Source organism: Phaseolus vulgaris, chromosome 11 (assembly GCF_051622355.1).
Source record: "Phaseolus vulgaris cultivar YP4 chromosome 11, ASM5162235v1, whole genome shotgun sequence".
In the NCBI taxonomy this organism is placed as follows: domain Eukaryota; kingdom Viridiplantae; phylum Streptophyta; class Magnoliopsida; order Fabales; family Fabaceae; genus Phaseolus; species Phaseolus vulgaris.
In genome coordinates this window covers 32,170,644-32,188,579 of record NC_143508.1, presented here as the reverse complement: position 1 = coordinate 32,188,579, position 17,936 = coordinate 32,170,644, and the positions used below count along the sequence as shown (strand labels likewise).

Genomic DNA, 17,936 nt, shown 5'->3' with positions numbered 1-17,936 from the left:
CACAACTATAGAGCCACTGGAATGATATGACCTGTGAGGGTCGCGTTCCAGGGGTGAGCTGCATGCATGACACGTGAACAGCTATGGCACTCCCAAAGCGGGTGATCCCAGAGATCAGATGCACGAGGAGGTATCCAAGTGGTCACCCCGTCAGAGGTTGCACTCCAGTTAGGGAACCCCACGCGCTAGGTTATCCTAAGAGTGGGTAACTGCGACGCTGGGCCCACCCCTTCAGGAAGCCCATTTTGGGTAATGGAAACAGTGGAAACCCTAGTTTCAGTCTATATAAAGGGAAGTAACAAACTTAGCAAGGTACACTATTCATTTGCGCCGCTTAACACACATAGTTACAATCTTACTTGATAGAGTTTTGGTGTTTCCTAGCCCTAAGATTGACTTGAGCGTCGAAGTGCAAACAGCCTCTAGGGCGCCCTTTCTCTTTGTGTTTTCAGGATTTCATCAAAGGAAAAGCACGTGTGAGCGCAGGGATTCAGGACGTGAGAGTGACGTAGACGCACAAAGGCATTTTGGGTCAACCGACAGAAACATTTGGCACCCATCATGGGGCACGATACAAAACACTGTCCCACCAGTAAGAACCATACAGATCCAGGAGATGAGAAGTACGAGGCAAGGACTTGTTGAACCAAACAGGGGCAAAGGCCTCACCCTGCAACAGGTTATGGAAACGATGCAGGCCCTTCAAGACGAGGTGGTTGCGTCGATAACGAACCAAGAACGCATCCAGGCTGACTTGGAGACGTCGTGGGCAACGAACGAAGAACTGCGTCGTTTGAATGAGGAGTTGCGCAAGAATCTGCTAAATCACGCAGGCAAACGTGAGGAGAAAGTTCAAGAGCTTGCGTCCCAGGGAGTTCCCTATGTCGTTCTCCCAAGAAATCATGGATGTCGTGAGACCAACCATGCTTATAGGGCCCAAAGTTACCTTCACTGGTACGGAGGACCCGGAGGCCCATCTCACGGCTTTCCATATGTAGATGATGCTGGTTGGTGGCTCCAATGCTGTGAGATGCAGGCTGTTCATGAGCACTCTAGTGGGAACGACGATGGACTAGTTCATCAGCCTCCCTGATGGCCATGTGACGTCGTTCCCACAGCTCACAAAGTTGTTCAGGGCACAGTACATCGCGAATCGAGCTCCAACACCCATCTCTTATGATCTCTTCGACATAAGACAATATCAGGGAGAGTCGTTGAAGGAATTCCTCCACCACTTTGGAGCACAGGTTGTGAGGTTGAACCTCAAGGACGAAAGGATGATGGTGCACGCGTTCAGGAAGGGCATCGTGCCAGGCCCCTTCAGTGAATCACTTATCAGAAGCCACCCTAAGACCTTCGCCGAGATAAGGCGTCCTGCGATGGCTCATATTGCGGCAGAAGAAGAAGTTAACGAGAAGTGCACGTGCATGGTTCCCACGCGCCCGCGTGCATCAGGTCGACCTCAACCCCTAAGGGTGCATGAGGCGACGATGGAGAAGAAGACCCCCACAAAGAAGCAACCTTATCAACCAAGGAAGTCTCAAACTAGGGGGCGTGAGAGGGAAAACGTGCCACCAAGGCACGACTTCGTGGTAGAATTGAAGGACCTCATAGTTATCCCCAACGTAGCGGAGAGGCTGAAGGTACCCCCCCAAGACCAATAAGAGGCTCCGGCCCAACAAGAGAACCTGGTGTGAGTTCCACCAAGCATTTGATCATCCCATACGTAACTGCTTGGCATTGGGACACCAACTAGATGAGTTAGTGAAGAGCTGTTTCCTAAGGGATTACTTGCAAGAAAAGCAGGGGATCAAGGACGTGGCAGTGACAGGCGGAGGCCCGGGGCATGAAGTACCTGTGCATGGTGAAATTCACACCATCGCGAGAGGTTTTTCGGGAGGAGGTTGTACCGCTTCTCAGCAGAGGAGATACGCACGGGCGGTGATGTCGGTAGAAGCACAAAGGGCCAATGAAGCTTTTGATGTTGACCTTGTCTTCACCAAGGCTGAACTTCAAGATGTTGTTCCCCATGACAACGACCCGGTGGTGATCTCAGTGGTAACCGCAGGAATGAGGGTGCACCAAGTATTAGTGGATTAGGGAAGCTCGACACACGTAATGTTCTGGACGACTTTCAACAAGCTGCAACTCTCCCCTAACATGCTAAGGCCCTATGATGGCTGCCTGTACGGTTTTGCGGGAGACCAGGTGGAGGTGTGCAAACACTTAGAGCTGAGGACCACCTTCACGGATGGTAACGCGTCTCGTATGGAGAGCATCAGGTACCTTGTCGTCAATGCCTCCTCTGCTTATAACATGTTGTTGGGCAGACCTACGCTGAACAGTTTGGGGGCGTTGTCGTCGACGAGGCACATGAAGATGAAGCTTCCTGACCTGGCAGGAAAGGTGATTACCATCAAGTTAGATTTGAAGAAGACCTAGAGATGTTACGATAACAACCTCAAAACGAAAAGAGGGGTGTCCATGGTCACTACAAAACCACCGTACACAGAGGAGGTCGCCTAGCCCGAGGTCAATTGCACCGAAACTGCCTGGATCGAAGCAGAAATTTCCCGCGAAAAGATAGCCTAGGAGAGCAGACATGATCCGTTTGGCGACCCAGGGGAAAGAGAGATTGGAGGGAAGGTTTCCAAGCCTAGCAACACCCTCGACCAAACGGTGCAGGATCTGAATGTCAAGACCCGACCTGTCCACCAGAGGGCGAAGGAACGACACCTAATTGACTTAGAAGGTCTGTTCGTAAAGATGGCCGAGTACAGGCTGAAACCGGATCCCAGAAAGCGTGTGTTCGGAATAGAAGCAGGGAAGCTTATGGATTTCTTGCTCACTGAGCGTGGTATGAAAACAAACCCAGAAAGGTGCGCCATGACAAGGCGCATGCGCATGTCTGTCTTGTCTGGATTTGCACCAGTCGGAGGAGGGGGCGGCCTCCCTTACCAAGAGTGTAAAGAGGCGTTCATCATGCTGAAGGAGTACTTAGCAAGCCCTCAAGTCCTGTGCAAACCACAACCAAGCACGCCACTTAACTTATATTTAGCGGTGATCGATCAGCCGATTAGTTCAGTCCTTGTACACAAATGGGACCAATTTCAGAAACCCATATGTTTTGTGAGCGAAGTATGGCAAGGGCTTGAGGAAAGATACCAGGTACCGGAGAAGACGGCCCTAGTGATCCCATGTCAGCCATTCCCCAGGTGGGCTGGACCTTTCAGGGTGCGAAGGGTGAGGTGTCCATCTCGGGGTGCGCATAGGTAACCTGAGCAAGGGCGTCCTTGAACCCCGCGTCGTAAGCATCAATAGCATCCCCGGTCAGCTCAGCCTCGGTTTCTTCAAACCTCTTGGCTTGTTGAAGGAGTTCGGCCTCAACATGACCCAAGTGCACTTCCCGATTGATGGATCTTTCTTTAAGCCATGCCATCTTGGCTTTGGATGCCTTAGCCGCCTCTTCCAACTCGATGACCCGGATTTGCAAGGGCAGGATTTTCGCCTCCAGCTCGACAGCCTCTTGGCACTTGTCATGAAGTCATTTCGAGAGATCCTTTTCAGATTGGCGGAGGCTAGTCAAATCCTGCTTCAGGGCGACCTCGCGGGTAGCAAATGAACGAACCTCAAGCTTAGTTATGAGGGCGTTGGATTGGGCAAGAAGAGCCCCAAAGTTGACGCCCAACCTTTCCCTCGCAGCGGTCTCATCCAAGTCCACTATCGTCTCTAGATAGAAGCCCTTGAGGGCATGTTGCAGGACAACAGGTAGTTCAAAGGCAGATGGAGCTACAGGGATGCTTGTCCCACCGTCCGCAAGCGCAAAGAGGTCAGAGGACGAGGGAACGCTTGGTGTCTGGCCCTTGGACGATGTCGGGCGACCAACAGTGGAGGAATGGGAGGCCGTCACCGTTGTAAGCCTAAGCTTTTTAGAAACCTGCCCCTCGGCGGAGTCCTCATCAGATTCGATCTCCACTACCTTCTCGCAAGGAAATGGAGCGAGAGATGCTTGGGCGGTAGCAAAAGGAACTGTGACGTAGGAAGGAGTACGAGAAGGCGCGGCAGTGGCAAAAGCGAGGGCATAAGGGCTAGAGGTGCCCGCACCCCCAGACATCCCTCGACGGCGAGCCAGGATGCCAGCTAGCTTGGCCCGTTTCTCTTCATTCAACACCATCCCTACGTGCAAGAATAAAAAATGAATCAGTTCCTCGAGGATCCTAGGTTTCTTGAACCCTAAGTCAGGGAAACCCATGCTCGAAGAAACCCTAGAAAAAGGAACGGAGAGAAAACAGAGAAAGCTTAAAATGCAGGGGGTTAAACAGCCCTAGGCGGCTATCAAGCATCAGAACGAATAGATAAAAGTGATCAACAGTTAAAGTTCGTACCTTTGATCAGGTAGGATGAAGGTTTTGGAAGTTGCAGAGAGAAACGCGAGAGCGCTCGAAGGAGAAGACGAAGCAATCAAGGATGTTTCAGAAAATGATGGAATAGTGACTGAACGCGCGCGTTTTCGAATATTTAAGGTAAACAAAGAAGCGTAAGCGACGTTAAGCCTTGACCATTGATCAAAACACGTGTGTGCAAGTCGGATAGACTCAGAGAAACGTCACTTTGGTGCATTATTCATGTCCTGCCATACAGAGCCACGTAGGTCACCAAGGGCAAGAACTTAGTCTCTTTGCTAAACAAGTTACAACTCGAGACTGGGGGGCTTGTGTACCGACCAGTCCTCGGGTGTCGTTGACCACTAGTGATGTAGGGGCCACGTAAGCAGGGTCCCACGAGCAGCGTGGGTCAGTATCTCACGAGGCACGTGCGCCAAGGAACCGAAAGAATGGTTAGACATCGGTCACCAGGATGTACCAACGTGCCACTAGGCAGTGTGGTGAGGTCGGACATCGGGACCCAAACACCAGAGTTGGACCACGAGAGGTGGATCTCAGACCACACACCAGTTATCAGTAAGGGAGAAACCTAGGTCATGAGAGTCCATGTGTGTAGAGTGGATGACGCGTTTAGGCGTAAGACAAGTATAGAGCCATTGGAAAGATATGACCTGTGAGGGTCGCGTTCCAGGGGTGAGCTGCATGCATGACATGTGAACAGCTAGGGCACTCCCAAGGTGCGTGACTGCAGAGATCAGATGCACGAGGAGGTATCCAGGTGGTCACCCCGTCAGAGGTTGCACTCCAGTTAGGGAACCCCACGCGCTAGGTTATCCTAAGAGTGGGTAACTGCGACGCTGGGCCCACCCCCTTAGGAAGCCCATTTTGGGTAATGGAAACAGTGGAAACCCTAGTTTCAGTCTATATAAAGGGAAGTAACAAACTTAGCAAGGTACGCTATTCATTTGCGTTGCTGAACACACACAGTTACAATCTTACGTTATACAGTTTTGGTGTTTCCTAGCCTTAAGGTTGACTTGAGCGTCGAAGTGCAAACGGCCTCTAGGGCGCTCTTTGTCTTTGTGTTTTCAGGCTTTCATCAAAGGAAAAACACGTGCGAACGCAGAGATTCAGGACGTGAGAGTGACGTAGACGCACAAAGACGTTTTGGGTCAACAGACATGAATATTTTATTAGTATAATAATCCTTAAAATATTATTATATTATAACAAGTATAATGTCTAGATACCAGTATTTACATTGAAATTGTTTTTACTTAAACATTATGATAATTGTAATTGACATAATTCATAATTTTAAAAATTCACTTTAAAAGTAATGTGACGTATAAATAAGACTTCTATCTTATATTTTTATGACGATTAGATCTATAGTATATATCAAACTGTCAAGCACATACATAATTATGTTTGTAAGCCACCTTATAATTTAGATACTATTCAATCAAACTTAATTCAATAATACTATTTATTGTTGTAAAAGATAATTTTATGTTTTATTATTCTAATATTTTTTTTGTATATATATACAATACATGTTATCAAAATGCGGGTCATTGGGTCGGTCCACAGTCCGCTACCAAAAAGTGTTGGGCGGACTCACTAATCTAACCCTCTGACCCGCTTTGCCGTCTCGCATAACTCGTAGTTTGCGCGGGTCAAGGCGGATTTGCTGGCTGACCCGCCTAAATAAAAAAATAATTATTTTTTTATTTTTTTAAAATATCATACGTTGCAGTGTGATCTTTATTTTATTTTATTTTAAAGAATTGAATTTAATGTACTAAAAAAGGAATAGGTACTAAAAAGGAATGTTTTATTTTAATCATCTAAAAGAGTTAGTATTAAGAGTAACGGTGAATCTAGTTTTCAAGTAAAGTTTTATATTTAAAATTTATTAATAAAAATAATATAAAAAAGAGAATTCAATATGATAGTTAACAAATTAGTTATCTTCGTTGAAATATTTTGTATTAAAACTTTGATAAGATACTCTTACACATTTATATATATATATAAAATATGCAAAATAAAGCTTTAATTATTTTTAATCAAATTTTCTAACAATCTTCCTACTTGAATTTATATTTTTATCTTAATTAAATGAATTGAAATACGGATTACATTTTAATTTTTCAATAGTAAAATAAATTTTTAATAATTAATAATATTTAATTTTTAAATAAAAAAATTCTTATGCAGAAACAAAACCGCATATGGGACCAACAATGAAACAATCCGCATTCCTAGCGAAGGTAAGCCCATATTGCTACCCTAGATATAAAAGAAAGGAAAATAGTTAATGTTTACAGTAGTGTGCTATGTTCATTCAGTATTTAATATTTGGAAAATCACTTGACATTTAGGTAGACGCATTTATAATCTCTCACTTTATCTAACGTTTTAGTAGTCCTACGTAATAGACCAATTTCAATTTAAATGGTGTAACGCTTTGGAAACATTGACATACCATAACCAAAAAAAGGAAAGATGGCGAAGGATGCAGTGGTGATTCATCTTCTTAGCAGGAAGCCAGAGAAGCGGAATCTACAGCTGAGGCAACAGAGTTCAGAGCGGCAACCTTACTCTTCTTACGCTTTGGCACCATTTTCGTCGGTTTCAGCCTTCCTTGGAAATCTTCAGGGATTAGGTCATGGATTTCGTCCATCCTCTTCGACTGCCTCCCGAATCCGAAGCTCTGATCGGAGGAAGCAGGCAACACGCTCTTGCCTTCCGAGAGACTGATTCTCTCGACGGAGGTTACGCAGCACTCTTGCCATTTGAGCTCTGCCAAATCTGCCACCACGTCCTCCAGTGCCACCGCCGCGAACGCCGAAACGCTGTCACATAGGGTCGAACGCGGCACATCTACAAGATCCAGCGACTCCACCGCCTCCACCAGCACCTTCTGCGCAAGGAATCCAGATAGGTTTTTGCAATTTCTCAAGACGGAAACCTATTCGTTAACCATCTCTTGTTGTTCGGAGATTTGTGGACAGAGAACTAATAAACTAAGGTAGTCTAGAACTTCTAATCTTAAAACGAGTTAAATTTAAAAGGAATTGAAGAATAAAAAATTAAGAACAAAACGGTAAAAGTAAGCAACGTTTCCGGCGAAATATTGTTAGTAACCAAACAGAACATAAGATTAACGTGATGGAGAATAGAACCTTGGGAGCGTGATGAATTTTCTTGAAACCGTGAATGCGGATGACCTGTGGCAGAAGGAAGAAGAAAAATAACAATGAAATGCAGAGTGTTGAGAGAAAATTGTCAATGAAAATAAGAATTGAAAGGTACATAAAATGAATGGAACCTGATTGAGTTGATTGATTGTTAGATGAAGAGTTTGACGAGAATGAAGGAGGTGGAGATAGTCCTCCAGCCACACTTTGTGTTTCTTCGAAGGCCGTTTCTTGATGGAGCTTCCTTGCGATTGCGGAATCGTGATTGGTAATTCTTCTGCCATGAATGAGGTAGGAAAGCCTAACCTTTTATACTATTGCGCGCGTTAGATGTTGGTTAACAATTACTAATTAAATAAATAGATAAAGCATAAAATCATTACTCACATGACTAATTTTTCATTTCATTTTTAGTAAATGATTGATTTGAGAATACAGAGTTAAACACAAGCGTAGGTAAGAATTTAGAGTCCTTCCGCAGCAGCCACACCTCTTTGCATCCCATTCGGTTCCCCCATAAGTTCTTTACCAACCAATACTTCCTCCCATCATCACTAACACCATATTCCACAATAGTCAAAACCACTATTTTCAAGTAAATTTGAAAACTTACAAGTAATCTGGTTTTGATTTGGGAGAAAATAGGAGATGGAATGGTGTTGAGACATTATCTACAAAGGATATATGGTCTAATCATTATGTTCCAAGCTCATTGAAGTCAGAGTCTTTCTTAAATCCTTTTAATTTAAAGAGTGAAAGTAGAGAAGATTTTGTTTGGGAAATTAAAGGTAATTCAATTCAAAATTCTGCATGGATTGGTGCAGTAAAGAAAACTGAAGTGACTCTAATCCAGAATAATATGGTGATTGTTGGGAAAATATTGGAAATGTGGGTGATGACGATCAGAAAAGCAATCTGAATGAAGAATATGAAAGGCTTGAGTTTAAGGGAGGAATTTGTTAGCATTAAACTCAAAGCCGTCATCAGTTTTATTTAGAAATTTGAATGATTAATAATTATTAGCTTTAATCATAGTTTTGAATGTCATTTATATTGTGATTTTAAGGGGCTTTTAATTTGGACAGGAATTCATTCACCTTTTCTTTTTGTGCCAAAAACAACAAATGGAGTTCTTCTACTTGATTGACTGTACTTTCTTTTTCTTTCTCCATATCAACATATTTTTCTTCCAATTTTGTAAACCTTCTTTCCAGGTTATGAAAATTTGCTTCAACACTCTCCAATTGAGATATCAAGACACTTCTTTCATTCAAAAGATTATGCTTTTCATTAGTCAATAAATTGCACAATTCTTCCAAACTGCTTGATTTTTCCCTTAAAACTTCAAGCTCAATTTTTTCATCACAAAAGGACTTCTCCGGCAATGTACTCTTTAAGTTGAGTTTAAACATTCGATTCTTTGCCATCTCCACATTTGCAAGAACACATTCATTTTTATCCTTCAAGTGCAAAATCCAGTCTTTCATGAAAACCGAATAACCTTTCTTCAATAATTGTGCCATACTGAGAATATTATTATTCAAGTCAGGTACATAATAAACGTCCTCCATTGTACCTTCTTTTTCTTCATTTTGGGAAAAAAATATTTTCCCCCGGCCTTTGATTGGAACTTTTGTTGAGTCTCCAAAAGACACATGTCCATCTTCTATCTCTTGTATATCAAGAAATAGGTGTTTGTGCCCACACATATGATTACTACCACCAGTGTCTAGATACCATATCATGTCACTATCTAGAGTGACGCCTTCATTGGCCATCATGAGAATTCCTTCCTCTTTTGTCTCATCTTCCTCCACTAAATTTGCACTTTCTTGCACTTTCTTCTTAGCATAGCACTCCTTTGCATAGTGACCATATTTGCCGCAATTGTAACATTCAACATTTGAACGATGTGAACGACCACCACGACCTCGTCCACGCCAATTTTGTTCCATTTCTTCATTGTTGTTTCCATAACCACGACCTCCACGTTCATGTCCTCTCCCTCGGTTATGTTGCGCGTACATCACCTTGTCTTCCTTTATGATCATCTTTGCTTGTAAGGCTTCCTCCAAGACTTCTTGCTTCTTTTTCTTCTTTCGTTGTTCATGTGCTTCAAGAGAACCCGAGAGATAATCAATGGTCATCTCTTCCAAGTTTCTTGACTCCTCAATTGCACATACAACATTTTCAAAGTCATCCGTCAATGACTGAAGAATTTTCTCCACGACCCTTGCAGCGTTTAAGTTGATTGGCTACCGTTTGCACATGAGTGATGTAACAAGATACATCTTCTGACTCCTTCATCTTCATGGCCTCAAACTCACCTCGTAGAGTTTGAAGATGCATTTGTTTTAACTTGGATTGCACCCTTGAACGCCTTTTCCAAGATGTCCCATGCTTCCTTTGAAGTGGATGCACCAACAATCTTCTCAAAGATTGCTTCATCAACAGCTCGATAAAACATGTACAAAGCTGCCTTATCTTTCGACCGTGTCTCTTTCAACACTTTGTTTTGGGTCGCCGAGTAACCAGTAGTATTTTCTGGTTCTTCAAAACCTTCTTGAACCACCTTCCAACAATCGTGAGATCCTAGAAGGGCTTTCATTTGGATGCTCCAATTGTCATAATTGGCCATCTTTGTTAATTTAGGAAGGGACATAGCTCTGATACCAATTTGTGAATAGAGATAAATCTTTTATTTCACTGCTACTCTTCAGATAAGAATACAGTCTCTGTAAATAGTCTTACAATAGACTTTTCAAATTCTACATTCTCTTTCATCAAAGCTATACTATAAATTACATTTAAAATCACAATATAAATGACATTCAAAACTATGATTAAAGCTAATAATTATTAACCATTCAAATTTCTAAATAAAACTGATGACGACTTTGAGTTTAATGCTAACATGGCTTCAGCTTGGGCATGGTCGTTCAAGCGGTTGATCTTGGCTCGTAGGTGTTTTACTTCCCTCTGAAGCTCCACGACCCTTTGATCTTCAGCAGATTTCTAACTCGTGCTTTAGAAACAGCCAAGCAACCCATTGCAAAGGTCTGCCCAATTTGCTTCATGGTGTCGCGAAACAGGTGTTCTTCGTCGAGGGCCATGAGCCTGTCCTTGTCATCGCTGCACAGGAAGACGTGTTTGTTAGGTTTGATGGCTGCAACAAGAGGGGGGATGAATTGTTTTCAAACTGTTAAATACTTGGCTTAGAATAAAACTTTTTCAATCAACCCAGAAATGCAATTCAGAAAGCTAATCAAAATACCAAACAGAAATGGAAACAAAAATATAATCGGTTAAAATAGCAATTTAACCGGTTGTTTATGACAGCAGAAAATACAAACAAATATAGAGGGAAGGGATATAGAGAATTACACACATAGATTATATTGGTTCACTCTATCACAGAGCTACATCCAGTCCTCAGTCAAACCACTGAGTTTTCACTATGCAATCAATCACAGATTACACAAACACCACCCACAAAGAGGTGACTTTGAATCCCACAAAGCCTACTCACCCTCCTTGCACACAACAACCACCTCAAGCCAGAATCCCACTAACTTTACAGGATTTTACACAGTTATACAAAATATTATATGAACAATTACAAGAACTTGAACAAGATTAGAAAACACCTAGTAAAACATAATACACCAGCACCCTATTGATCAGTTCTTTGAAAAACAGCAAAGCACAAGACTATCTTGCTGAAAACTTGGTTGAAACCTTTTCACAAACAGTTTTGTAATCTCTCAAATCAATCTCAACTCAGAGTATCAAAAGTTTCAGTTTCATCAATCTTTAAACGTTTGAATAAAAAACATATTTATAAACCTTGAAATGCTAACGTTAAAGCAAATCTGAACAATCAAATCAGTTAAAACAAATTTTCAAAAAGTTGTTACAAGCACACATTTAATCGGTTAAAACCACAAATTAATCGGTTGAATGCTCTTGTCAGTTATAAAACAGTTTTAAAACCTTCTTTGCTAGCTAAGTTACAAACAACCGATTATCTCGACATATTAATCGGTTGTTTTTCCCTTTACATGGAAAAACACTTTAGTCTTTAAAACTGATTGAAATGGGCTTTGTCTGAGTTTCAAAACTGATCTTACAAAGATTATAAACCCCAAACCAAAACCTAAACCTAAAACATCACCCAGCTTTAGGCTTCACTTGGATTTGGCACATCAAAGCTTTCCATCTTCAACAGTGTTCACCATAGGTTGGGACGTCGAAGCTCGGATCCCACAAGCTCTTCCTCTTAGAGCTCTTCGCTTTGCCTTCTTGGATAACAATTACATCTCGGTGCGAGGTGTGGCCTTCTGAAAGAACAACGTCCTGATGGGGGGCTTGACCATCCAAGTGAGAATGCTCAGTAGGGGGAGTAGTTGCTTTCCTATTTCTTTTAAAAACAAGCCCAAGGTGGTGTCCTCCTCCTGCTCAGTCGGGGCTTGAGTAATGGTGACTGAAGCTTTCTTTTTCTGAGTTAAAGAATCCTTGGGCATGTTGGCAATTGCCCTAATTCTTTTAGCCATCTCGGCTAGCTCCGCCTTGCTGATATGGGTCAACATTCTTTTTCAAAGTAAATAATAAAATGGTTAATAAGTAGTAGTAGAGTTATTTTCACGAAGAGTGGGAAATGAGGAGTACCAGTATAAGCTTTCAGAGTACCGGGAATGTACTCTTTGGTTATTAAGTAGAAGGTGTCGAAGACGACCTAAAAGCTCGACAAGAATTGGCAGATCCCTTGATCTTCTTGTGATAGATCTTTTAGGCGCCGAGCACTCTGGAATTAGTGCTTAGTGGTCCAATATAGGGAAAATCCATCCAGAAGGGTTGGATCTCCAATTAAGGCTCGAACTTTAACGAACTTTCATTTAAAATTCTTATATGAAGACTGGAAGAGGGAAAGCAAGGCTCTTCCAGGGGCACCGTTTAGGGACACCCACAATTTACTACTTGTGTGTTTAGCTTCAAAGAAGTATAAAAAGACTTCAATAGACAACGAGATGCCGAACTGAACACACAGAATAATAAAAGCACGAATGAATGCCCTGCTATTAGGGTGTAGCTAGGCAAGGGAGACCTTGAGCTCGGTCAAAAGCACTTTTTTGAAGATGGACAAAGGAAGATGTAAGAGGACCTTTTTGAAAAAGGTAGCATAAAAGAAACAGAACGGACCCTCGGGGTCCGAGGACTCATCACAAATCGATGGGCTTGCCCTCTCTACACTCTACGATTTTTACATGACTCACATATCACTTATTCATGGTTCAACCATTCTCTCTTAACTCTCTAAGACGCACATGGGTGGTATAATAAGATGTTTCTTTCAAAAGATCTTTTTTGGCTCAATGGTACATAACACTATAATCCATCACATAGATAACTAGCACACAAGCACAAACACAAACAAGACACAAGCAGTTTAGGGGAGAGAAAATGAATCCAAAGGAAATCACAGTTCTAACAAAGAAAGCGAGTCCAAATGAAATAACTGTTCAAACAAAGAAGGCGAATCGAAAGAAAATCCCAGTTTAGACAATGCAATCGATAAGGTGAATGAGTATTCGATAATAGAGATTAGTTGAAGGAAAATACCTTGTGTGATAGCTGATTGGAAAGAAGAAGTGTGAAGGAAGCTTTCTGGTGAAGGAGAGGTTTGAGAGCGCAAGAGTGCCGAGTGTTAATTTCTCTCGGCAAGTGTACCGAATCAACTGTAATATAGTACTCTTTAAAGTACGAATGTCGAACCCACAAAGAACAATTCTAATTAAGATGTTCTGTTGTAAAACTCATTGTTTGGCTTTGAATTTTCTCACCTCCAACTCTATTAAACATGCCTCAATCATCTCCATATTTGATTTTGTGATGCAAATTGACTAAAAAATTAGGCAACCTCAATTAACTCTTCACTAGTGAAAGTCTCTCAAACTGTTTAAAGATTTCACACTCTCACTTGGTTGGGTAATTTCAATTCCTCATTTGTTCTCAGACATTGCTTTCAACTATTTACCTTGTTCCAACTTTTACACATTACTATCCTTTCTCAATTTTAGTGATGGTTTCAACCACAAATTCTTTTTCAAATTAAGTCATTGATCAATCCATTTTGTTGTTCTAATTTAGAACTATGGTTTGATTTCTTTTTCAAAAAAAATAAAATAAAAATACCATCATCTATCTATATACAATATTTCACAAAATATGCAAACATCAACCACTATACTAACTTAAGCTTGCCATCAACAAAAGCTAAAGTAAGAAATATAAAACTAAACTGCTAAAGTCAACTTACTAAACTAAATTAATACTAAAATTAAAGTTAAACAAAAAGATAAAACCAGTTTTCTGTTCATTGTGCATGAGAAGTATCAATCTCCTCTTATGACTTTGCCCAATTCTGTGCCAACATCATTCTGAACTTGGTTTGAATGTTCATCATTTGTTGTTGTTCCAGTTGGTCCATCTACCATTTCTGGTGTATCTTCAACTCTACTCCCAACTCCACATGCTCCTGCCTCCCCTGAAAAATTGTACTTGTCCCCAGGCCAAGATAGATAATCATGAAATTCAGTGGGTGTCAACGACGGATTATTTAATACTAGCTGTGGATTTGGTGCGACTCATTTTTCTGCACATGTAAGAATAAGCATTTCTCAAACCAAAGTGTTCTATTTGATTGACATTTTAACAAACACTTGGTATGCATGATATAGAATGGCATTGGATGAGTAATTTTTGGTATTTAATCCATGGAAGGCAGTGCTTAACTTTGGATAAACTCAAAATAACAATAACATTCAACATTAAAACATTAAAATATCAACAAGTTTGAATCTTTGAGTTTATAGCAATTTAGCAATGAAATTTTAAAATGAATGGAGAAGGCAACATGCTTGAATGGAAATGGCAACGATGATGGTTATGGAGATGATAAATTTATACATAAAACACTTACGTTGATAATGGAAATGTAGATGAAATGTTTGAATGAGTATGAAATCTTTGGGATAAAATTTTTAAAATTGGGAATGCTTGACTGAAAATGAGTGAGGGTGTAGGATTTTCAAAATTTTAAAATGTTGCAGTTTTTTTATTTTTTATTTTTTAGAAAAATCCCACTAGCTTATGCTAGATCTTTTTAGCTCAGGCTAAAGTTTGGAAGAGAGCAACATATTTGTTTAGCTCAAGCTAGATCAATTTAGCTCAGGCTAGCTCATTTTAGCTCAGGCTAGACTTGTTGATTTCTCTCGGCAGTAACAAAACCAACTTATCAAATATAGAGAAAGATACTTGGGATTGAATTGCGTCTATCTCAATCATCTGTATTTTGGAATAATATAATACATAATACTCAAAACTACTTATTCTTAAGCTTAATTTAAAGTCATTCACCTTGATTCCTCACAGATGAAATTCATAAGATAATTTCTCAAATACTGATTCCTCAGATATCTAACAAATCATCCAGCTTCATGAAGAAAATTATGATGCAATTAATAACCTGGAATCTATTCCTAACATTACAAGTTATCAAGTATTTTCGTCTATTTCAGATCCTTAAAGGTACTTTCCAGTTAAATTTAATTTAATTACAAATTTACTCTTATATCTAAACCGATCAGATAAAGATAAAGAGTAAGCATCATTTCCCTTTTTTTTCATTTCATTTTTAGTAAATGATTGATTTGAGAATACAGAGTTAAACGCAAGTGTAGGTAATTTATGAAGAGTAGTGTACAAATTGTAATCATGTAGTAGGATAAGATGGCATCATAGCTATCCCATAGAGTCCTTCCGCGACAGCCACACCTCTTTGCATCCTAATGTAGCCTTCTTCACCCCATTCTGTTCCCCATGAGTTCTTTACCAACCAATACTTCCTCCCATCACCACTAACACCATATCCCACAGCAGTCACACCGTGATCCAACTCAGTTCCACACGAACCACTGAACACACCACTCTTGTAAAACTGAAAGTCAGACCCTTATAGGGGTAATTCACTTCAGTGTTTATTCCATGATTTTTTATGATGAATTTGAAAGCATCATCCATAAAACCACCTTCACACCCTTGGTCCACACCTTTTGTGTCACAGTCAACAAGTTCTTGTTCTGACAAAGAGATCAATTTTCCAGAAGTCAGTGCATGGATTCCTTCAGTTGCTGCAACCGCTGAAAACGCCCAACAACATCCTACAAGATAAATTAATAGTTAGACAATCATTGAGCTTATAATTTGACATGGAAATGTGAATGAAGAATGAAGCATTTGCGTACCACATTGACCTTGGTCCTTCACGGGTGTAACTGCACCCTTCTGCCTCCAGTCCACTGTGGACGGAATTGCAGTCACATTTTCATACGTAAAAGTGGTTGTCCTTAGGATTGAAGAACACATGTGCCCTTTCAACCTGTTTCTGCCTGCTATGAATTCCTCGTTGGTGAGATCTGCAAATTGATTAGTGCCTAGCTGGTAAGGTTTATTGGCAGCATTGTTGAAGGTTTCAATATAATTCACATTTTCCTTGAATATCCTGAAACGCTTTTCCCTTTCCTCAGGGTCCTTGTACACTCTGCCATAACGAGTCATCCATTCTTCATGCCTCTCATACATGGAGACATCATCTTGGAGAGTGCGACATGTGACTTGAAAACCCCAGAATCCCATGCAGAAAAGCAACGCCAGTGAAATATGATAGAATTGATTTTTTGCAACCATGGTGGCTTGTGTAGTGTGACAGTAATTGGAGCAACTACTTTGCAGTTGAGTGAAAAGTGTGTGAAAGATGTGTTATGGTATTTAGGATTGTTTGTGGTGTCTCTTCTTGGTGCATTGGAACAACGCTCTGCTGAGCCAGAGGGGACTTTACCTGTTAATCACACTCCGCCGATCAAGTTCGTGAAAGCATACAAAATAATAATCAGTTTCAGAAAGCATAACAGAAACAATATTCTGGCTACGGGCACCTTTACTAACGGTGCTAATAGTAGAAGAAAATCTCGTGCACCTTTATTCTCGGGTGCTCACCACTTAGCTAATATCTCTATATATTCAAATAACAACTTTATGCATATATTTATTTAACTAACAACTTTACATTAACATCTGACCAAATTCATTATTTTCTCTACTTTAATTATTTTCCACTGGGCCTACCAATGAAACTGGGCCGAACTCATGACCTGCCTTTTGAGCCCAAAGCCGAGTTGATCATACCCAAATGCTTGGACCAAGGTCCCAAGCCCTTCTGTCTAGTACACAAGCTCCCAGGCTCGAGCCGAGCTTAACTAGGCGAAAAGGCTTTCTAGTGTTTTGGCAATTGACGCGACGTTTTCCCTAGTGCGTAGGTGAGGCACATTAAACGAAACATTTATGAGGTGACGTCTCACCATACTTAATCCCGAGCGTACACTTGTCGTAGCATCAATAGTGGAGAAAACCTTACCATTTCGAATTCTACTCTTCGTATATACACTAGTCGAATTCCACTTAGCGCCACACTGTTCCATTTCTCCTTGCTCGTTATGCTAACCTTCTTCTCTCAAACTCTTCGCATTCTCTAAACTCTCCACACCAGAGAACTCTCCCTTCACACTTCTTCCTTCAACCAGCCATCTTACCAGATATTTTCCTTCTATCAATCTTTATTGTTGATTATTTACTCATCCTACTGATTGCTTTGTCTGAACTGGGATTTTCTTTCATTTTGCATTCTTTGCCTTCTTTTCCTGTGTTGGTGTTTGTTTTGTATTTGTGCTTTTGTGTTCTAGATATAATTGCAACGGATTACAATTTCATGTACCCTTGGGCCCAAAAGAACCTTTTAACCGAATCTTCCTTCAATACTACCCGTGAGCATATTAGGAGTTTAAGAAAGAGTGGTTATTCCTTTGGTAAGAGGCAAGATAGGTTCATAAGAATAGTAGAATGTAGGGTGGATGAGCCTGTATGTTGCGATGAATTCTCGGACCCTAAAGGTCCATTTTGCTTCTTTTACGCCACCCTTTTTAAGAAAATCCTTTTACGTCTTCCTTTGTCGATTTTCAAAAAGGAATTGCTAATCGAGCTCAATGTAGCTGCAGGCCAGCTACACCCGAATAACTGGGCATTCATTCGTGCCTTTACTATTTTGTGTTCACAGCTTGACATTTCGCCGACTCTGGAAGTTTTCCTTTACTTCTTTGAGGTCAAGCACTCCGGCAACCAATTATGGGTATCCTTAAACGGTGCCCATGGAAGAGCTTTGCTCACACTCTTCCAGTCTTCTTAGAAAAATTTCAAAGGCAAGTTCCTAAAAATTCGAGCTAATAAAGGAGAT

General features: G+C 41.0%; 2 protein-coding genes and 1 pseudogene across 2 annotated transcripts; all 3 read right to left on the bottom strand.

Annotated features, from left to right (window-relative positions):
- Positions 1 to 6,705: 6,705 nt before the first annotated feature.
- Positions 6,706 to 7,875, bottom strand: LOC150023195 (uncharacterized). The gene is made up of 3 exons (XM_090297533.1): positions 7,723 to 7,875; positions 7,577 to 7,621; positions 6,706 to 7,314 (listed from the first exon to the last, which is right to left on the bottom strand). Exons 1-3 carry the CDS (start codon positions 7,873 to 7,875, stop codon positions 6,928 to 6,930), a joined length of 585 nt encoding a protein of 194 aa, XP_090153659.1. The 3' UTR covers positions 6,706 to 6,927.
- A 777-nt stretch (positions 7,876 to 8,652) lies between these two features.
- LOC150023194 (uncharacterized) lies at positions 8,653 to 10,253 on the bottom strand. Its single transcript, XM_090297754.1, has 2 exons — positions 9,919 to 10,253; positions 8,653 to 9,823 (listed from the first exon to the last, which is right to left on the bottom strand). The coding sequence occupies exons 1-2, from the start codon at positions 10,251 to 10,253 to the stop codon at positions 8,653 to 8,655; spliced, it is 1,506 nt and encodes a 501-aa protein (XP_090153880.1).
- Positions 10,254 to 15,362: 5,109 nt separating this feature from the next.
- Positions 15,363 to 16,336, bottom strand: LOC137805902 (senescence-specific cysteine protease SAG39 pseudogene; annotated as a pseudogene).
- Between the last annotated feature and the right edge of the window lie 1,600 nt (positions 16,337 to 17,936).